General features: G+C 36.8%; 1 protein-coding gene across 1 annotated transcript in view; it reads right to left on the bottom strand.

Moving 5' to 3' along the window:
• The window catches only part of syne1b (spectrin repeat containing, nuclear envelope 1b), a 149,709-nt gene that overhangs the window by 117,524 nt on the left and 9,029 nt on the right, over positions 1-23,156 (bottom strand). Inside the window, exons 3-22 of the mRNA XM_025007067.2 lie at positions 22,085-22,180; positions 19,160-19,243; positions 14,052-14,144; positions 13,701-13,879; positions 13,183-13,379; positions 11,823-11,932; positions 10,730-10,762; positions 9,425-9,532; positions 9,209-9,346; positions 8,279-8,443; positions 8,045-8,157; positions 6,462-6,630; positions 6,286-6,382; positions 6,153-6,173; positions 4,614-4,816; positions 4,292-4,456; positions 2,660-2,812; positions 2,419-2,562; positions 962-1,129; positions 180-338 (exon numbers count right to left, since the gene is read on the bottom strand). Coding sequence (XP_024862835.1) covers positions 180-338; positions 962-1,129; positions 2,419-2,562; positions 2,660-2,812; positions 4,292-4,456; positions 4,614-4,816; positions 6,153-6,173; positions 6,286-6,382; positions 6,462-6,630; positions 8,045-8,157; positions 8,279-8,443; positions 9,209-9,346; positions 9,425-9,532; positions 10,730-10,762; positions 11,823-11,932; positions 13,183-13,379; positions 13,701-13,879; positions 14,052-14,144; positions 19,160-19,243; positions 22,085-22,180 — 2,595 coding nt within the window. The remainder of the gene's footprint in view (positions 1-179; positions 339-961; positions 1,130-2,418; positions 2,563-2,659; positions 2,813-4,291; positions 4,457-4,613; positions 4,817-6,152; positions 6,174-6,285; positions 6,383-6,461; positions 6,631-8,044; positions 8,158-8,278; positions 8,444-9,208; positions 9,347-9,424; positions 9,533-10,729; positions 10,763-11,822; positions 11,933-13,182; positions 13,380-13,700; positions 13,880-14,051; positions 14,145-19,159; positions 19,244-22,084; positions 22,181-23,156) is intronic.

The following is a 23,156-nucleotide window of genomic DNA, read 5'->3' as shown; positions in this document are numbered from 1 at the left end:
CGTCACAGCTTCTAAATGACCTAAACACTTTGATATAAAAAGAACTAAAATAGCACAAAGTATGCAGAAGTACTTAGATTACAATGTTTTTACAGAAAAAAACAAAACAGGAAAACAACTGTGTGAATGTTGACCTAAAATTTCAAGCAATAAATGTAAACGCATTAATTCAAGGTTACCTGAGAAGAGCTCTGCAGATCTGCGACCCGTTTCTGCAGCAGACTCATGTCCATGTGTTGAAGGGTATTACTGGTGCTCATGATCTTCTGGATGCTCTGATGATTTCTCTCTATGACAGTCAGGCACTTCTTACAGCTGTGTGTGCAGGTTGCCAGCTCCTGTTGGATTTATTGACAAGCAGGGTGTCATCTATTGGCTGTGACTTAAAAACATATTTCTTTGAACAAATCACAGGCCTAACATTCCTTGAAGAAATGCATATCACCACTTTCATGTCAGAATCTTAGACTAAGATCATCTTGAGCTGAGAAACGAGGAAGTCGAACATGTTTTAAATAAATCTTAAAAATAATGTTATGAGCAATCTCATGCAATATTGCGGGATGACTTTCAGCTACTACCACATCAAATTTTAGCTCAATATTTGCACAATTGACTGAATTATAGCCATTTTTGTGTTGGTAATGTTGATTAGCTGTGGTGGCCATCTTGAATTGGATTGGCTCCAATCGTTATACAGTAGTAGATATCCATTCAGAGATTACTTTCTCCAAATTTCATTAAAATTCCCCCAGTGGTTCATGAAATATTTTTGTCACAGAAACACATGCAAACACACACACACCCATATACACACAAACTTGTGCAAAAAAAATATATCATTCTACATTTGCCTTTAGGCAGAGGGTGATAAAGATGACAAACTGAACATTGAATTTTGAAAGAATAGTTTTCTCTATAAGCATTAAATCTGTTTATAATGCAACTTCATACTGCTTACCTGGCATTTCTGTTTAAAGTCTACAGGTCCCTCGGAGTCTGTGCTGCTGGTGATATGACTAGCTTTCTCCAGAGCTTGGTAGAAGCCTGTGATGTTCTTCTCCATTTCCTCCAGTGGCGGTAAGAGGGACTGAGACTCCCTCAGCAGAGGCAAACATCTCTCCCTAACCTGGTTGAATAAGGGTATACAATGAAAATAAACCTCAACTGACATGGTATGACAAAATACATTTGACAACAATTACCTGAGATTTACAGATGTGAATAGTTTTGTTGTACACTTCTTTAATAAACAAAAAAAAAACAACTAATGTGACTGGAGCCAAAAAGATTTGGTTTTATCTCATCAACCACCAAAACTTATCCCAGAAACTTTGGAGCTTGTCAACATGCAGTTTGCTAAATTCATGGATGGCTTCTTTCCTGCCAGTAGTGGAGCTCTCCTGGGTCTTCTTCCATCAGTATGATTGAAAATGTGACAGATGGTTTGATCCAGAAGGGACGTACCTTGACTTTGGATTTCAGTTTGAATGATTTTGGATGGTTTCCTTTGCTCTTTTTCTACTATCAGCTCCATATGTCTGATCAACCTGGAGTCCTCTTGCGTAAACCAGGCGTTTTCTCTTACATCAACATCCTGGGAGGTTGGCTACAGTCCAATGAACCTTATACTTTCTAATATTATTTGCAGTTGTGGTCAGAGGAACACGAAGCTGCTTGGAGATGGTCTTGTAGCCTTTACCTTTAACAAGGATATCTATAATCTTCTTTCTGAGCTCCTCAGACAGCTCTGCCCTTGCTTTCTCTGTTTCAAGTTCAGTGTGGTGAACACAACCAAACTAAACTACCCAGTGGCTGTTTGTTCTCTTTATATAGTCTGAATGGCTGCTGAAAACCTTGTGATACTAAGGTCAAACAATTCATTTAAAATGTGCCTTTAATGCAAAGATTAATAGTATCTTAAAGGGTACCAACAAATCTGCCCATCCTGTTAGAGCATATTTTTGTAAAACAACAAACCATTTCAAGTTTTTGCTATACTAAAGGCATGAAGATATACATTAGACCAGTGGTTCTTAACCCTGGTCCTGCATGTTTTTATTGTTTCCCCGCTCTTTAGCACGTCTTCAAGTTCTGCAGAAGTCCATGAATCACTCAATCATTCACATCAGGTGTGTCAAAGCAGGGAAACAACTAAAACATGCCGGATAGTGTTCCTCAAGGACCAGGATTGGGAATCACTGCATCAGGCAACTGTTTTTAACTGAATCACTATTCATGAGAAATGAAACATTGTTTTAATGAATTCTAGGGATACCAACTGATTTATCCACGTTGGTATCTAAATAAATGTTGACTGAATAATGTTCTAGGAGTTAAAATATTTTTTTTGATAAATTGTAAACTTTTATTACAACCAGACGTCCTCATCCCACTGTGTGCTGACACTAAACTCACCTTACTCAGCTGCTCTTTGACTGAAGCCATCACAGTCATCATTTGTGAAATTTCCTCTTGCGGAGTGTCTTTGGTCAACAGCTGAGCTGTACGGCTCGCTGCCTTGCAGGCTGCTTCCATCGCTGGCACTTTGTGTTTGATTTCCTACAGGAAGTAGGACAAAATACCAAATGATGTGATTCAGAACAGAGGTAGAAGATTGGTCTAAGCACTGGGATGGTTGAGAGAACAGACTGTTTACCTCAACATCTTGAACAAAGGCTCTGACATTCAGGAAAGACACTTGAACAGGAGCAGTCATCTTCTCATTTGTTGCCTCCATGAAGATTTTCAAGGTATTAATCCCATCCTGATAGTCCTGCCTCAACTTATCCACTTCATCTGCTCTTGCATACTGCAAATAATAAAGTGTAAAGTAATGCATGAATTTTGTTTCATTTTTTTTTTTTTTTTGTAAAGCCAGCATCTCACTGGGCTGTGACTGTTGGAGACTAGTTGGTGACTAAAAAATTGCAAAAAGATAGGTGAATTTTTTTTTATTGCATTCTCACTGAATACAAAGTGTTTGCAACCGAGCAACCAACGTGCCACGTGGTTGTGTACTTTGCTTGGTCAAATTTTAAAAAATCATGGTCCATTTATATGTGCGTGGCTTGCAAAACTATATTCCAGGGGTCTATAGCTGAGACACACTTCACAGTAGAAACATGATACAAATCTTAAATGGGTCAGAGAAAACTGGAGTTACCATGTTTCAGCTGGCAGTTTGTTATCTTTAACAGATTTTACACAATTTCAGATTAAATTTGATAACATTTTTGAGGTACTTTAAGAAATGTTCAAATGAAAGATGATGATGTAGTTTTAAACTGTCTTAAAGTTTTAGATCATTTGCAAATAAACTCTTCTTACCCCCACAACTCATTCTGGTGTATGTATGTATATATATATATATATATATATATATATATATATATATATATATAAATAAAAATTATACATCAAAATGTAGGCATTTTTGTCTTCCATCTCCCAGTGTGTCTCTCACTGCTACAGGACTTATGGTTTTCTGTAAAAAAAAAACCAGAATGCTGAAAAAGCACAACCAAGCATTCATAAACTTCAATTATATTTTTGTGGAAAAGTTTCCTCTTCGAAACAGGAAGTTTTTTCTTAACTTGTCATATCTCCCAGATGAAACACTGTAGAAACATAAAACTTTTCATGTGACCATCGGAGTCTTCAATTGCTCACAGTTCAGGAGTTTTTAAGATCCGACTTAAAATTTTTACACAGCGTCTGTTTGAGGCTTACTTTTCAGCCGGTTTCTGTCTGCCTCTCATGAACTTGGCAGTCAGGAAGTGACAGACACAGGTGTGTGGTTACCATGGGGACCATGATAAGCCACTGGCAGCAAATTTATGTATTTGTTGTTAAATCTTGGTTTGCTTTAAACTTCTTTTACAGTCCACACATCAAAATGTAGACAGTTTTTCTTAGCTTGGATTATTATACACAGATGTGTTGGAACTTCAGGCAGTTGCTGCATTTCTTCAGAAATTATCTCAATATTTATCATTGCCTGGGTACTCCTGGACATTCAGGTGTGTAGCTTTGAATGTTTTCTGTCATACAGAAAGTGCCCATGAAGTTTTTGCCTACATCAACTCTATGACTATTTAGAGACAATTTTTTTGCACACACTTATTTGAACATTATCAAAATTGAAGCAACTCATGCGCAGAAACTGACATCACCCACAAATGTTTCATTACATTGAATGCCATTCGCCAACTAGTTTCCAACAGTTGCAGCTTAGTGAGACACAAATTTTGGGTGGTAAACTTATTGATTATCAGCACACAGAACTTACATGTTTGACTTTGACAAACAGCTCCCTCCATCTCCCATTTAGCAGCAAGAGCTGCTGCTTTAGATCTCGTGAGACCGTTTCATCACAGGTCTCAATGAGAAAATTGCCAGCATCATTCATGTCCATGTGCTGCTGGATCCAGTGAGAAAGGTTTCTGAAAAAATCCTAAAACAACAAAGGAGCTTAACTGCACATGTTATCAAAGCAGCAAAATTATAGTAATTTATACAATACATTAAATATACAGTCTTGAATTTAAAGTTACTTAATATGTTCTTCTGGTATCTCCATGTTCTCTTGTTTTTTTGCAAAATGCACTTACACGTTTGGCATTCTCTGACTGGTTGGCCATTTGCTCAGCGTCTTCCAGCCAGGCTTGCAGGGCTGCCACAGTGCTGCTGTATTTCTCCCAGTTACAGATCACCTCTTCCAGCATGCTGCGAACACTTCGGACTTCCAAAGCCAGGTTCTTCCACTGAGCTGTGGTATCATTGAGGAATTTGCTCACGCCTTCAGCTTCATCAACTAGAAAAATATAATGAAAGAAGTTCGGTTGAACTGAAATCACATAGGTAATAGCATACTGCAACCCTAACTCCAAAAAAGCTGGGTCACTGTGTAAAATGTGAATAAAACAGAACAAAATGATTTGCAAGTTTCATAAACCCATATTTTACTTACAATAGAACACAGTAAACATAAATCAAATGTTGAAACTAATAAATTGTACCGTTTACAAAAAAAACTAAATTTGAATTTTTCGTCAGCAACATACTTTAAAAAAGTTGGGCAGGACTGTCTTTAATGCTATGATGCATCTCTTCTTCTAACATCAGTCTGTAAACATCCAGGAACTGAGGAGAGCAGCTGCTGGAGGTTTTAGAGGGAATGTTGTCCCATTCTGCTCTGATGGAGGATTCTAGCTGCTCAACAGTCCTGAGTCTTTACTGGATTCATGATGTAACAAATGTTTTCAATTGATGGGAGGTCTGAACTGTAGGCAGGTCAGTTCAGAAGTTCAGTCTCAGTCCATTTTAAATGAGCTTTAGCCCCGAGAACATGGCAGTGTTTCGTCACATCTGGCTTCTTCTTTGCCTGATAGAGCTTTAAGCAGCATTAGTGGATGGTACAGTGAACTGTGTTTACAGGAAGTGTTCCTGAGTCCATGCAGTGATGTCCAGAACAGAATCAGACCTGGTTTTAATGCAGTGGCCCCTGAGGGCCCCAAGATCAGACATCCAATACTGACTTTCAGTCTTGTCCTTTGAGCTCAGATATTTCTGCAGATTCTTAAAATCCTGTTTATGAAATTATGAACTGTAGATGATGGAATAATAAAGTCTTACCAATTTTTTTTTGGAGGGGGGCAGGTGTTGTTAATTGTTGATTTAATATGTTAAAAATTCAATTAAAATAATGTTAAAAAACATTCAAGATGTTTACTTAGTGTGAACTTTAGTGTGAATAAAATATTTGTTCATGAGATTTGCAAATCATTGCATCCCATTTTTGTTTTCTTGGGTTTTTTTTTTCTTCTTTCGGTTGTTTTTCATTACATTTCACCCAACGTCCCAACTTTTTCAGAATTAGAGTTGTATTACGTAATACTCCCGTACTTACTTTATGTACAAAAAGTTTAAATATATTGACCTAGTGCTAAAGTAGATTAGGTTAGTTAAGCCATGCTAAAATAGCATTCCAATTATTCAAAATAGTTACACCTCCATGCAAAATGCAGTATGAGTTTAGGTTCTGGGAGTTCAAAGAACATTAAAAAGAACCACTGTGCCCCAGATTTACAGAAAGAAATGTTTCAGGAAACAGGAAAATGAAGGTTTTCGAAGACTGTTTTTGGACTTACCTTTGTTACAGGTCTTAGACCCTGTAACATAAAATTGACAGTAAGACTGTTTACTTAGATCCCAAACAAATATTTATATCTATCCCCATATATATCCAAATATATATGTGGGATAAAAGTTGAAGAGTCTTACTTGAACTGTCAGACTTCACATAAACCTCTGCAGCTTGTTTGAGGGCAGTGAAGATGATCTCATACTGTTCAAAGAATCTGTGGCCTTCAGTAAAAGTCTAGAAAGAAAGATAAATATGCAATGGCTTCATATCAACCGTACCATTCAAATAGAGCTAAGAAATAATCTTAACTTACAAGGTAGCTTTGCAACAGGAGTTCAACTGAGTCCCGTCGGCCATATTTTATGATCCAGGACTTGAGCTTTGACTCAGCCAAGCCAAGAAATGCCATCAAGCGATACTTCATTTCCCAGAATTCCAGTTTTATCAAGTGAGAGTGTGATGATGTAGACACAAAGTTGAACCTGCAAATTAAATAAATATTCATACAATTTGAAGTTTTTCACAAAATAAACAGATACATAAATAACCAGTAGCGTTCCTCAAAATGAAGTGAAGTGAAGTGAAATTTATTTATTTAGCACTTTTCAACAGCAAGGCGATCCAAAGTGCTTTACAACACAGAAACAACAACAGAATCAAAAAAACAACAATCAGGTACATACATAATCAAATACAGCAAACATCATAGAAACATCATAATCAAATACAGATCAATCATGTATAATCTAAATGAAATCATGAAACTAAACATATCTAAACATGAGCTAAAACAGTCAAAATAGTAGCTAAAATACTCTAAATAAAATCATGATAAAGTTAAAGCTGAACTAAACAACAATCAGGAATCTAACAATATCTAAAATATGAGCTAAGATAAATTGAACTGAACTAAATGTACAGGAAGGCTAAATAAGCTAAAACATGACAATACTAAACTAACGGTACAAAAAAAACCCTTTCTAATAGTACCAGAAAGGAATGCATGTCGCCCACCAATATTTCATGCCACACTTTTAAACTAAGATCATCCTATAATGAGAAGGACCATTGTTGTAGCTGTTTTGATCAAAAAGTAACGTTATAGACAATCATATGGCACATTGTGCGATTTTGTGAGATGTGTTAGCTCTTGTACTATGTGTTGAAGAAGACTCTCAGCTACTACCACATCACATTTTAGCACAATATCTGTAAATTTGACTGTGTCACAGTCATTTCTGTGATTGGTAAGGTTGATTAACTGAGATGGCCTTCTTGATTATGGTTGACACCAAAAACTGATAAGCTGTAGTTTACTTTCAATTATTATTTTTTAAAGGTTTAAGTCAAATCAAGACAAACAGCCAACAGGTAATGCCAACATTTTAAAAACAGTTTTCACACAATGTGTTGTGCTCAGAGTATGTGCTTGAAGTGATGATCCACTGCTACCACTAACTGAGTTATAGCTATTTTTGTATTACCGAAGGTCAGTTGTCTTCTGCAGGCATCTTGAATTGGGTTGAGTCCAAAAGGTAATCAATTATAGATGTTCTACATTCAATGATTACTTTTATTATTTACAATAAAATCTGTCCAGTTTTCATGAGATGTTTTGCTAAAAAACAGACAGAGCTGATACAAACGGTTATTGCCAAAGTTTAAAAACAAATCTTGTGCGGTCAATGACTCTGAGCTTCAGTCAGTATCTGTAAAACTGACTGAGTTAAAGCCATTTTTGTGTTTGATAAGGTTGCTTAGCTGTGGCGGACATCTTGAGTTGGATTGATTCCGAAGGTTGATCAGTTGTAAAAAATTTATTTTATTAATACAACAGACAACTGAACACATAAAGAAACCCTGGCAAAAATATATTTTTTCTGTTAAAGGTCTTACCGTTCTGCCATGTCCTGCAGCTGTTCAGGTGGAACTGGTACCCCATTGACTGATCTGTCCTTGTGGATCTGCACAAAGGTCTGCCTGTGCGATTCCAGGTTTTTTAATATCTCCTGAAAACATAACAACAAAACTATGCTCATATAGGCAGTGGATTGTTGTGCAGTTATATAAACAACAACAACAACAACAACAAGGTAGCTCCAAATGCACTGAAAAGTCCTGATATTTGACCTTATGCTGCTCGAGTTTTCTGTGGAGAACATTGGCCGTTTCCTCATGAACGTGTTGGAGGGGGATGTCCTCCCTCAAAGCCATCTCTGCTCTATGAAGCCAGGCTCCTATCACTCCCAGAGGTCCAGGCAGAGACTTGTCCAGATGGATGTGCCAGTCCAGCAGCTGCAATTGACAAGCCATTAAATACACACACACTACAAAATAAAGATCAAACAATGGACTGTGCTGATTAAAACATGTTCACATTTCCACAAGCAGTCATGATACAACAGAGTATTATTTCAGTCTGGACAAGCTGTGGATGTCTGGCGAAGTGGAGTGCCTGGTGAACAAACAGCCTTTGTTCTCATCTCCAGCCCCTCTGAACACACTCAGTAAAACATCCACTGGAGGGAAACAAGGAACCCTCACTTGTTTTTCCTATCGATTTTTCAAAATAATACAGCATTTTTCTAATGATTTTATGCACAATCTCATGTAATACTGCAAAGCTGTGCTAGCGTTTGGATTATGTGTCGAGGATGATTCAGCTACTACAACGCCAAACCTTAGCTCAATATCTGTAAAACTGACTGAGTTAGAGCCTTTTTAGGGTTGGCTGTTGATTAACTGTGGTGGCCATAATGAATTTGGTTGGCTCTAAAAGTTAATCATTTGTAAATATGCACAGACTGATTATTTTCTGAGTTTCATTAAAGTTCATTTAAATCCATTTAGTGATTTCTGAGATACTTTGCTAACAGACGGAGACAGAAACATACACACAGGATCGTCCAGCATTGTCCTTTCACATTTGTTAGTGGGTAAAAGAAAAATCTGAAATACCTTATTAAGCATAAGGTTTGCTTAGAATAACTCTGATTATTTATTAAAATGTCTGCTCTTAATGCATCATTAACTTTGTTCAGAAGTATGCAGTGAATTTACCCTGGCAGAAAGGCGGTCCCACGCCTGTTTGACCAGAGCTTGATCCACTGACAGTTTGCCATCCTTATGGATCGGCTGTAGCAGAGGGTCTGTCTGCTTTTTCTTCATCTCGTACTGTACATGGAAGCTTTTGAAGACCTGCAAAACAGATGGGGACGCTCACAGTGCTGAGGGTTTTCACAGCAGAACTTTGTTGATGTTTGGAGCGTGACTGACCTGGTATTTGTCTGTGAGGCTTCCCTCGGCTCCCTGGGCTCGCAGCAGATCTCTCTCCAGCTGATCTAAAAACATCTTCAGCTCCCTCAGCATCTTCCGCTCCTCTCTCTGTCACAGTCAGAAAAAATAAGCTTAAATTGCAGGCAAACCCAATAGTGTGAATGCTTAGTCAGCATTCACACTATTGTTTCTCTGTTTACAGTTTTTTGTGTATGATTTTTGGTCTCCAACTACTTCAGCATACATTCAACTATTTTACCCATTCACACATCAAAACATTCGGCTCGTTCAGGACATTACAGCTACTGACTTTTGTTTTTGTTTTGTTATTTAACTTTTACACATTTATAAGTATTTAACTTCATTAGCCTTTTTTATTCACTGAAATACATTAAGATCTCTTTAAATCATTGGAAAAACTGGTCTTTGAAATCTACTTCAGCAAACTTGTTTCGATTTTAGTTTTTAGCTCCTAATTTTGGCTTTCAACTTTTGGTAAGTATAACTTTTAGCTATTAGTCTGTTAAATCTACCTTTTAGCTGTTGTGTTGCTAATTTTCACTTCTAGCTACTGTTCTACTAACTACTATACTTCTCTGGTTTTAACTTTTAGCGACTGTTTTGATAATTTTGTCTTTAGCTCTGTTCTGCTAATTTTAACATTTAACTAATATTTTGCTAATTATAATTTATAGCTACGGTTTAGCTACTTTTGGTTTTCAGTTACTACTTAGCTAATTTTAGCTTTAACTTACCGTTTTGTCAATTTTAGCCTTTAGCAACTGTTTTGCCAGTTGTAGCTTTTGGTTTTTGTTTTGCCAATTTTAATTTATAGTTACTGTTTTGATAATTTTAGCTTTCAGCTCTTGTTCAGCTTAACTTTTTACCTTTATCTTTTAACCACTGTTTAGTTCATTTTAGAGTTTAGCTACTGTTTGGCTAATTTAAGCTTTTAGCTTTTGTTATTATTGTTTTAACTAACAATTTGCTTTCAGCTTCAACAATTTTAAACAGTCATTCAGCTCAAAGCATTCCCACTGCATTTTTGCAGAAAATAATTTTTTTTTCTAGGCGTAAACATTGTTTTTAATCTACTGTAGTGTGTAACTAGTATGCTTTTGGGAACCTTACACTTAAATGACATTCCAGAAAAACACAAAGACTTGATATGAACAGATTCACACACAGCTTCTCCGTTTAAAAACTAAATAGGTTTAAAAATACAGACAGAAGAAAACAAGGTGCAAAGGATGTATGGACTCTACTATTTTCTTTAAACTTTTGACGTAGTCTGTTTGAACGTACCTCAAGCATTAGTTCAATATCTTGGGGAACAAACTTTCCAGGAAAGCAGCAAAGCACACAGAGAAATGCAGATACATCATAAAGGCATTAGAATAGCAACGGAAAGAAGAAGCAAAGTGAATGGAAAATGAGATGAGGGAGAGAAGGGTGAACACTCCAAACAGAAAGCATGCAGCACTACGACCTTTAACCCTCACCTGAAGCACTGGAACGGACAATGCAAAAGTTGGAATAGAGCCAAGAAGCAGCTTAATGTGCACAAAATAAGATGGAAAGAACAAATAAGTCTGGGATGATATTAAACAAAAAGAAGATGATGATAATACTGATGTTCATGCAGTCATTTCTTTAATAAATTATAGATTAATATGACAAATGAGATGGTTTTGAAGAGCCGAAGGCACAAATTTACATTACTTAAATTAAAGGCCTAGCATGCATATCACCCGCCACCTTTCAGTCCAGAGTTTCAAAGTAAGATCACTGTGATGTGAAGTGGATTTGTTACAGCCATTTTGGTCAAACCTTGTAAAAGATGTTTGATGTCATCTCATGTGATACTGTGTGATCTTGTGATATGTGTTGGGGATGACTCTCAACTACTTCCACATCAAACTTAGTCAGTTTCACAGGCACTGAGCTAAAATTATAGTCACTTTTGTCATGGCTATGTTGGACATCTTTAACTGTATGGATTCCAAACGTTAATTAGTTGTAGCGGCACATCCAACGATTACTATCTGAGAGTTTCATTAAAATCTGTCAAGACATTCATCAGATATTTTAATAACAAAGAGACAAATGAATACAGAACAAAAACACACACACAGAGACACGTAGGCTAAAGAATTTGGTGGCAGACAAGAACTAAGTAGCAGATAAAGCAGCTTTAACTGAGCATACATATATTTTTTAATGTCTGGATGGCTTCATTCTAAATACTTGTTTGCATCCAAGACACATTTTAAAGATATAATACAAAACAATAAAACATAATATCACAAGAAGACAGTTGATACTGTCCTTGAAAAAGTAACTAATTGTACTATATATGCACTAAACATTTGCAGACTCATACATTTAAATGAAGTACCTCATCTTGCTGTCCGTCACCCTCAGACTGGTTGGGGTTTGGGTAATGCTTAAGAAACTGAGCCACGTATGTCATGATGGATTTCTCATCTGGCTTGTCCACATCCACATCTATAGAGCAAAACAAACAATATTTTAATCATTACCCCCCACCTGAAAAAGCAATCAACCAAACAAAAGGAATCCCTAAGGATTAGTTGAGATGAATAACTAAAGCAAATGTAGGCTTCCAATAACCATGTCTGCATTAAATTGAACAAAATATCCTCTTGAGAGCAAAATGAGGGGCAGTATACCAAATGACAGAGCTATTACATCTGCTAATATGAGGGAAAACATTTCCTCAGGAGGTTAAATCTACCCAGGCTGGCAGCTAATTATACTAGTCTACTTTTATCCACTCTGTTGGCCCGATGTTATTAAAATCCAGAGTCAAGCCCCTTTAAAGTCAGACATTTCACTGCAGCTCTTTGTATAAAAAAGGCATCATGACTTGACTGTACAAGTGAAGGCAGAACTGCAGAGTCACTGCAGGCTGCTTCACTTCCACCGACTAAAAGTCTGGGCCTTGGTGAAATGGGGGAGGTGACATTTAGATTCACAAAACATGTTTTACATAAAAGAAATTCCAGTTTTTGTGAAAATGTACTGGGAATGCTGATAGCTGAATGACTTAGCTGAAATTCACTTTATACGCTAAAACTGAGTTGTTAAAATTGAAAAGAAGCAGAGCAGTAGCTAAAAGTAAAAGGAGTAAAACATTAGCTAAAAGCCAAAGGCAGCAAAATACTAGCTAAAAGTCAAAAAATAGAAAAATGTTAACTAAAAGCTAAAGTAGTTCAATGAAAGCTAAAAGCTGAAAGGCTAGCTATAAGCTAAAATTAGTTAAAGGCTCACTAAAGCTAAAAGTAACAAAAGGCTAGCTAAATGTAGCAAAAGGCTACCTAAAAGCTAAAAATAGAATAGGATGAAAAAAAAAACCAGATATCACAAAACAATGCTTTTGAAAAAATAAAAAAAACAGTGCATTTCTATGGGGAAAATATTTGTAAATAAAGTTAAATATTTTGAAAACTATAAAAGTTACAAAAGCCAGAAGCCATAGAATCCATCACCCAATGGATGGCTAAAATAGCACAAAGCATGCAGAAGTGGTTAGACTGCAAAAACATGCAGAAAAAAAAACAGGAAAACAGTGTGAATGCTGAATCAGTATTCACACAATAAAAAACGGTCTGATGTAACAACTTTAAGTCATTTATGTTAACATTCTTTGGTGAGATCATGCCTATAACACTGACAAACAATGTTATTAGTCAACGCTAAAAATCTTTAGTACAGGCAGCAAAAGAAAAGGAGACCTTCTGGATCCAGCAGGCGGGGAATGCCCAACTCGTTTTCTGCAAGTGCGAAGGCATCCTCTAAATTCTCCCTGTTTTTTCTCCGCCGCACCACATCCATGTCCACCAGGTCGGGCCTGATGGCGTGCACCACTGCTTGGAACGCAACACCATCACGCCAGCTGGGCCCAAAGTCCTTCACCTCAATTCCAAAGTGCCTGAAAGACAAAAATTATATTTGTTTCACATGGTTTGTATAAAATGCTTAAATGTAGAAACTTAAAGATATGGGTTTCGGTCAAATCTCCATATTTTCTTCTTCACCGTTTTTTTTGTGAATTTTGACAACAATCTAAAATGTATCGCTACCAAAAGTCATAGCACACTATTTCCAGTTGAACTGCACATTTTGTTGTAAAGTTTGCATGTTTTATTTCAAAGCTGCAAACAGAATTGGCACCCTGAAATACTAATTTGTAATTCTTTATTTCAACATTATCCATAACAATAAACTGAAAAGTGATTTAAATGTAACATACTTGGCTGCTGTGCACTGCACCCATCTGAGCAAAGCCTTCTTGGCGTTGCCTTGGAATTTGGTAACCACCTTCCTCTTCATGGGAGGGCTTCCTGCTTCAGAGCTGGCTACACTCTCCACAGAAGAGTTGCTGTTAGATAATGCCTGCAAGGCTGGCAGGTTGCTGGTTAACTCTTCAATCTTGTTAGGAGACAAAGGAAAAAAAAAGAAACAGAAAATTAAAAAATGAAATGTAGGCTTTAGATGAACAGTGATGTTTAAAATTTGGACAGTGAAGCTCAGTTTGAGGGCATGAACTTAAAACTTTGAATTACTGAAATGTTATCATTGAGGAAATCAAATAAAGTTTTACCTGGAAGTACAAGATAACAGTCCATATCAACCCAAGGACAATTGATGGTCGGCCATCAGCGATGTCAGTGGCATGAATGTTGACAAGTTTGATCTGAAACCAAAGCGAAGCAAATAATTATTTAAAAGATAAAATAAAATCACTCACATTCAGATAAAGTGGAAGCCACAGTGTTTCATCCATGATTCATACTGTTAAGAAATAATGTAAGCTTCATTTTTACAAGTCATCAAAGTCAAGTCTTTGATGCTCTTAATGTGATTAGAAGGCAGAATCAGCAGTGAAAGGTCAACCACACACAAACAAATAAAAGAAAATTGGAAACCTAGCGTTTTTTGAAGGAATGCATATCGCCCACCGCCTTTCATGCTCAAGTTTTAAACTAAGATAATCATGACTAGGGCATGATTATGTTATAAAATGGGGGAGAAAATATGAAAAAATCTAAGTACCACTAGTCTCTATATTGAAAACATCAGAGTGAGCATCTGTCTGATGCTTCAGGACTGATTGGTGGAATGGAAACTGTAATGTGCTTTCAGACAGGAGACCTGGGTCTATAACTAAATGTCGATATGAAACCAGAAGTAGAAATTAAAAAAAAATGACTTTAGACACACAACCTTCCACTGTGACAGCTGTATTTAATCCACTACAAGCCTAGATGTCACACACCTACGCATGAGCTCCAAGATACAAGCAGCATAAAGGGACTTATATTCCCATTTTTATCTCTTAAAAGTGTGATATCACTTAAAGTTATTATTACTCTATTCCATCTGACTTGTAGTCATAAAGACGCAGCACAGTTTTAACATTTAAAAAAATCCTCTTTTTTTTCCTCATCTCAGCTGTTTAGACAGCTAACAGCTATCAGTACAGCTGGGTCAGATGTAGAATGTAGTGATTTTTGCTACATTCATTTTTAGTTTGTAACTAAGAAAGTAAAATTAGAATCAACAAGCTTTATATGCATTTGTCTTATCGCTGGGAGGTTTTTAAGTAAAAATTGGGGGAGCTGGTGCTTATAGCTTGGAGTGTGTGTTAGAGATGAGCATCTACTACTACCACATCAAATTTGACTTTAATCTATGTAATTGTATAAAAGATGCAGCCATTTTTGTGTTTGCTAAGGTCAATTTGCTTTGCTGGCCATCTCAATTTGAGTTGACACCAAAAGATAATCAGTTGTAGATGTACATCTAATGAATGCTTTCTAAAAGTTATATTGAAATCTATCTTGTGGTTCATGACATTTTTTGCTAACATGACAAACGAACATACACATATAAAACTGGGCAAAACCATTCTCACCCCTTTTGCCTTTGGCGGCAGGCAATAAACAGAAGTAATTAACCTGAGCGAAAAGCAGCTTCACCACAGCTTTTGCAAACATTGCTTTGCAGAGCTGCTAGAATTTGCCAGGTTCTCATCTGTACCTTACAGCAGCTGAAATGTCACAAGCAACGCATACCAGTCGTATTCTACTCAAAATGCATGAAAACTCAGGCCAGTAGAAAAATAGAATGGCTAAATGTATAAACAGAATGGCTGTGTACACCATGCATTACATGAAAAGGATGCATACAGCATACTGTATGATCGCACGGGCTATAAATGGTGACTGACCGGAGATCCTCGATACACAGACTGAAGGCACATGATGGGAGAGAGAGATCACAACAATGTAAGCAAGTCTCAGCCCTCAGGGGACAAAGATGAAAGTAGGACACAGAATTATTATAGCCAAGAGATTTAGGAATGGGTTATGTAACCGTGAAGTCCTGTCTCCTGTCACTCTGAACAAAGTGTGTCTTACATACAGGGATATTTTATGTTCACTAACAAATACCCAACCAGCAGAGTTCTGTATTCTTTTTTGGGAAGAGAAGTCATTGTTTCTCTATTGCAAACTATCAGTGACTGTAGGTTAGGGGTGTAACAGTATGTCTAAGTCATGGTTCAGTAAAACAAAAAAAATAAAAAAATAAAAAAAACACAAATACCAAATGGAATCTTTTTAAACAAACAATTTAACCAGAAGCAGAGACAGAAAAACAAACCACCCTTGCTGTGGAGTAGGCGTTCCCAAATGGTGGATCTTTATAAATGTATTCTGGACCTTTGCTTGAATAATGTTTACTTAAGTGGACTTTGCTGAATTTTAAATATAGACTACTGAAGTAAAGCAAAGTGGGTTTTACCGACTGGTAACGTTATTATAAAATAAAAATAAGTGCTTTTATATTGTCTTTTTCATCTAATGTAAACTGCAAAGAATGTCTTTCAGACCACCTGTCAACCAGAATGTTTGATAAGCTCCTGAAAGGGATCTCTCTCTTTTAGGTCAAGAAAACACTACAAAAAAATAAATAAAGCAATAATCCAAGTAGTGTTTACTTCAATCAATTTGACCTAGACTTGATGCAAAGTAAAAAGTAACACAGAGCTGAATAACTTTATCTAATGTGAAAATATTAATTAAAAAAAGTAAACACTCGCACCTAGCTTCTCAGCTAGCTGAGAGCTAGTGTATAAAAATGACGCTTGACATCAAGGATATCCAATAAAGAGTAATGGCCTGCCATCGAAGGTTTCAAAGTGAGCATTATACAACATAACTGCTTGCCATACATGCTCTTCTTGTTGCTCTCTGCTGCGGATCATGACCAAGAAGCTTTTCCACACAGCTGATTTGAATAAAACAAGCAGGCCTTTAGGTTTCAGTGTGTTATTCTGAACCAGACATTCATGCTTTATTTGATGTAGCGCGTTTTAAAAATGACCCTCCTCTGCTTCTTTTCTGTCATGGCTGTCAGCAAAATGCAGTTAATCAAAATGAGAGGGGTGATCACCTGTGACTGACATAATTGTTGTGTACTTCAATGTACTCGTGCCAAACATCTGTACTGTGGCAGTTTGATAGAAATAGATGCACTGTTACACTTCTACTATCGATAAACACAAAAAGCTGTCAGAGACAAGCAAAGTGAAAAGCTGCAGTCTCATTCAACAGAGGGAGGAGAGTAAGAAATAAACAACCTGAGAACATTTAACTATCAGAACTCTGTAACAGGCTGCAGCACTGAAACTCGTAATGTTGAATCTCATCTTAAACTTCCTCAGTATGACGGGACTTCACTTGACTTCTGCTTTATTTCTGTTAAGAAATAAACCTAAAGCGCAATAATTATTACAGCTCAGAAACATCTGAAGCCTTAGAAAACCAGGTAAACTGGGCAAATGCAGAAGTGGAGAATAAATTTTCACACTTTGTTGTTTAAAAACCAACACAAGAAAAAAAGAAGCCAACCCATCTGCCAGGGCTGGGGCTTTGCAAATAATCCAATTTGTTTAAATTTTGGACAGATCACAAAAACAGTGCAATTGACCAAAAAATAAATATTAAAAATATTTTGACCACATTCCGCCTCATCTTCTTGTCTTTCCCCTGAATGAGCTGCAGCTCCACCTCACTGCTGTCTGTGTGTGTGAGACAAGCACAGAGCCACAGAGACGTCCGCTGCAGGCATCCAGAAACTACAACACTTAACACCAGGAGATGTCAACATGAATGACAACATTTAAACAATCTCTCTGGTTAGGAAAAATGACTTTTCAGAAGGTTTTTTTAGTATTTAATTGACGGAGAATGTGCAAGGGAATTTCCAACGACATAAAGAATCAGTCAGATCGAAACAGAGAACAATCATTAGTCATAATTTCAACAAACTCTTCCTCGTGAGATCACGCCACAAAGCCATACATGAGTTTATTAATAATTTTGCAGCTGTATGCGCTGAATCAGACATGCTATAAAAACTAAACCTATAAACGTTTAGGAGAAGCATATTTGTGTTTAAGACAGAGAAACCAGTCCTGAACCAACATGGACTGAAAGGCCCCTTCAAAGAGGAAGAAACCAGGACTCCCAAAGCAACATCAAAAAGACAGATTACAGTTTGTAAACACACACAGGGACAGAGTCCTTCATGTTTGGAGACATGTCCCGGGGTCTGATGAAACTAAAACTGAACTGTTTGGCCTCAATGACCATCGTTACATTTGGAGAAAAAGGGAGGAAGCTACCAGCCTGAAAACACCATCCTAACTGTGAAGCACGGTGGTGGCAGCATCATGTTTGGGGGTGTTTTACTGCAGAAAGGACTGGTGCACTTCCCAAAACAGATGACATTATGAGGAAAGAACATTATGTGGAAATACTGAAGCAACATCTTGAGACATCAGCCAGGAAGTTAAAGCTTTGGACACAAATGAGTCTTCAGAGGGACAATGTCCCTCAGCATCCTGACAGCTTAGTTACAAAGTAAAGACAACAAAGTCAGTGTTTTGAAGCAGCCAGCACAAAGCCCTGATCTCAATCCCATAGAAAAATTGTGGGCAGAGCTATAAAGACGTGTGAGCAAAGCAGCCTTCAAACCTGACTCAGTTACAGCAGTTCTGTCAGGAGGAATGGGACAAAACTTCAGCAAACTATTCTGACAAACTTGTGGAGGGAAACCAAAAAACATCTGACCCAAGTCATACACTTTAAAGGTAATGCTACCAAATATTCTTCCACCACAGAGGATGAAACTCTTGCAGTTCCACTCAGACATTTCTATAAACTTGTGACTCTGAAGAAAGTGATTAAAAAAACATTTTTCTCATTATTTGGGCATTTAACAGAAAGAAACAGTTGTGGGAATCCTAACTGACATAAACCAGGAAAGGTTTAGTCTGATTTAATGTCAGACAGTGAGAAAAAAATGATTGTCTTTTTATGCAGTGGATGGAAACATCTGGTTACAACTGTATTATTTCTAAATACACAAGTTCTTCTGAGGGTTGTTCAGTATATGTTTAAGTTAAGCAATTGTTGTTATATTTGGTGAAAGAAAAACACATTGACCAGCGTTGTATATCAACTCTGCCCCTGGCTTCAGCAACAATATCCTTAATGAGCCTGCAAACAGGGTTTCGAGAGCCATATTAGTTTGTTTTATATTTATTTTATTATTAATATTTGTTTTATTTATTGTTTTATTAGTGTTTTTACTTTTAATAAAAATTAAATAAACTTAGAAAATAAATTGTTGTTATCTTACCTTTCTGCCTTCAAGGAATTTGAGTGCTGTGCCAATGTTAGAGACCCAGTGTATCCTCTTCAGCTGGCGGCCTTGCTCACAGGGCTTGAGACGACAAGAACAGAAATTATGTAATAAGTTAGCCTTATTGATAACAGCTGAGGACATATTTTTTCAGTTATTAGCTAAAACATGACAATTTAATTGCAGATGGCAATTTTGCCTACTGTGCCAACCATGCTCTCTGGCAGGAGAAACAAGAAGGACCGTTTTATTTGTCTATAATTGCATGGAAAGATAATGAGAGTGTCTTGGGAGGATTAGCGGGGCTTTTCTTAAATAAAGCAACTGCTGAAATGTTTTATTGTGAGCTGAAAAAGGGGATTGGAACCAAAACAAGGCTCTAAAACAGAGATGATGAGTATCATAAATTGTAAATTTACTAAACACTTCAACAAAAGCACTTAAGAGTATGTGCTGGGAAAAACTCAACTACATCCATACCAACAATTTAGCTCAATATCTGTAAAACTGACTTAACTGTAGCCATTTTTGTATTTTCCATGGTCAGTTATAAATAGGTTGACATGAAAAGTTAATGAGTTGTAAGGGTATTTGCAGTGATCGTATCCTGAAGGTTTCATTATAATCTGTTCAGTGCTTCATGAGATTTTTAGCTAACAGACAGATACAGGCAAACACATTATCTCCCACCTTACATTATTTTTATAAGGACCTAGATGTTTGGTATGACAGCTGAGGGTTGTGACCTTTATTAGCTGAACTAGCATAGTGTCTGTAACTTCTGCTATCACAAACCAAAACTTCAAGCTTCCATGCAGCAGAGCAAAATAACAATAGGTTATGTTACAGTGAAAATTGTTTGTTTTTATAGTTAACAGTCTACAGTGTTTATGAACAGGATCTGTCTTTGACAATAGTATGGCAGGTCTCAACATCTAAAGCCTCAATGAAAGGAACAGGTAGTGTGAGTGAAAAGGCAGCTTTACAGATAACAGAAGTTTGGATGAAAATCAAGCTAATAACTGAAAACTCATCATAATGTGGGTTTCTATGTGTGCGTGTGTGTTTGTGGGGTGTGAAAGAGAAAAACAGAGAGATAGAAAAATGCATTTTTATGTATTGATCTAACAATAAATGTGCTTTTACAATCTTTGTTTTTGGTAAACACGTTTATTGTATAAAATACTAAATCTATTTTAATTGAATTTCACCTCACAGTAATAAAAGAAGAGATTTTTTTGTTGCAATTTAACAACATAAAATGAAAAAAACCAGAATACAATAATTTCCTAATCTCATATACATATATTTTATTCACAGTGGAACATGGTACACATATCAAATGTTTAAACTAAGAAACGGGACCATTTTAGGAAGAAATAAGATCATTTTGAATTTGATAGCAGCAATACATCTTAAAAAAGTTAGAACAGGTGCAACAAAAAGGCCGCAAAGGTAAGTAGAATGAGTAGGAAACAGCTGAAGGAAAACATTTAAACTAATTTGGTTAATAAGAAACAGGTCAGTAAAAGGACTGGATAAAAAAATTGCATTTTAGAGAGACTGAATCCATCAGAAGTAAAAATGGGCACAGGTTTGCAAAAAATCTGCATCTAAAAAATAGTGGAAGAATTTCGAAATAATTTTCCTCAATATAAAATTGAAAACAGAATTTCTCAACATCTACATATAAAAATGTCATATTATCATCAAAAAATTTCAAGAATCTGGAAAAATCTCTGTGTTCAGAGGAGAAGGCCAAAAGTCAGTATTGGATGTCTGTGATCTTGGGGCCCTCAGGGGCCACTGCATTAAAACCAGGTCTGATTCTGTTCTGGACATCACTGCATGGACTCAGGAACACTTCCACAGATCATTGTCTGTAAACACAGTTCACTGTACCATCCACTAATGCTGCTTAAAGCTCTATCAGGCAAAGAAGAAGCCAGATGTGAACACCATCCAGAAACACTGCTGTCTTCTCTGGACCAAAGCTCATTTAAGATGGACTGAGGGACAGAGGAGAACTGATCTGTGGTCAGAGGAATTGAAATTTGAAATTCTTTTTGGAAAATAATTTTGAATCCTCCATACTAGAATAGAGGGATCATCCAGCCTGTTATCAAGCCCACAGTTTAAACGCCTGCCTCTCTGATGGTATGGAGGTGCATTAGTCCCTTTGGCACAGGCAGCTTATACATCTGGAAAGTCACCATTAATGCAGAAAAAAATATACAGGCTTTAGAAGAACATCTGTTCCAATGCAGATGATGTTTTCAGGGAAGACCTTGCATATTTTATCAAGACGATGTTAAACCTCAGACTGCATCATTCCAGCAGCATGGCTTCATAGCAGAAGAGTCCAGGAGCTGAACTGACCTGCCTGCAGTCCAGACCTCTCACCAATAAAAACATTTGACGCATCATGAAACTAAAATCAAGCAAAGACTCAGGACTGTTGAGCAGCTAGAATCCTCCATCAGAGCAGAATGGGACAACATTCCCTCTAAAACCTCCAGCAGCTGCTCTCCTCAGTTCCTGGATGTTTACAGACTGATGTTAGAAGAAGAGGGGATGTTTCACAGTGGGAAACATGGACCTGTTTATTTTTGGGATGTGTTCCTACCATTTTTCTTGAAAATTGTATTGTAATTTTTTTAAACATGATACGTGCACCCTATTCTATTGTAAATAAAACATGGGTTTATGAGGTTTCTAAATCATTGCATTCTGTTTTGATTTATATTTTACAGAACGCCCCAACATTTTCAGATCTAGCAGCATTATTCACAGTAAGAACCATCTGATAAATATAGTCAAAAGAGAGCACATAGCTTGGCACAGAAACCTAAACATATAAAGAACAGATCAATGCAAATAATGATTGTGTGCAAAATTAAATAAATATAAATATCTACTTACTAGTCTTTGACCAGACAGTACCTCCAGGAGGGCCAGGAGCTTCACCCCATCTTTGATGTCCTCGAAAAGGTCATTAACCTCGAAGGGTGGTTTGTGCTGGAGGAGAGACGATACATTTTCAAATACAAAAACTAAACATAAACACCTGTGGTGTATAACAATATCTATATCAGGAGTAGTAAAAAAAATACAAACAAAAAAAAAAAGCATGTATGCTGGTAAATCTGCACTGGGACAGAATGGCATCAGGGAGGATAAAGAGAAACCAAAGGGTGTTGGTGAGAAACAGGCTTGTTAGCAGCAACCACAGAGCCTCCCTGCAGCTGAAAAGATGGTGCCTTTCCTCAGCTGTGGCTTGGTGCCCAGTCCTGAGGCGATGGGACTAATTTAACCCGAACAGGAAATGGCCTCCTGATATCATCATATCCACACATTTACAGCACTACATTATCTCTGGGATGAATGACAAGATTATAATCTATTGTTTTACAAAAAACAGAAGTCTGTTTTTACAATGTAAAGCTTTAATTAGAAAGAAAGATCGCCATGGGAGTTCATTTTTTGGCACAGCATATCGGCCATTCACAACTCAACATACTTCAACTGCTGTTGGCTGCCTATCTGGGGCAAAGCAGGCTGAAGTGGCAAGTGAACGTCCTGTGAAACAAGAACTCGCTTTTATTCTTTGGCAGACAAAAAAAAAAACTTTCAGGGGATCAAAAGTCTAACATTTTGCAATGTCTTAATTTTTCGTATAAATGGTAAAAATAAATATATATTAAAGGCCTAGACTTCCTTAAACTAATGCTTATCACCCACCATGGTTCATGCCAGAGTTTCAAACTAAGACCACCTGATGTTCTTTTTGGTCACACCATGAAAATCATAATGCGAAGATGTCGCACAATGTGTGTCGATCAATGTACAGGTGCTGGTCATAAAATTAGAATATCATGAAAAAGTAGATTGATTTCAGTAATTCCATTTAAAAAGTGAAACTTGTATATTATATTCATACATTACATACAAACTCATATATTTCAAATGTTTATTTCGTTTAATTTTGATGATT

The sequence above is a fragment of the Kryptolebias marmoratus genome, linkage group LG10 (genome assembly GCF_001649575.2).
Source record: "Kryptolebias marmoratus isolate JLee-2015 linkage group LG10, ASM164957v2, whole genome shotgun sequence".
In the NCBI taxonomy this organism is placed as follows: Eukaryota; Metazoa; Chordata; class Actinopteri; order Cyprinodontiformes; family Rivulidae; genus Kryptolebias; species Kryptolebias marmoratus.
This window is presented reverse-complemented; position numbering and strand designations above follow the sequence as displayed.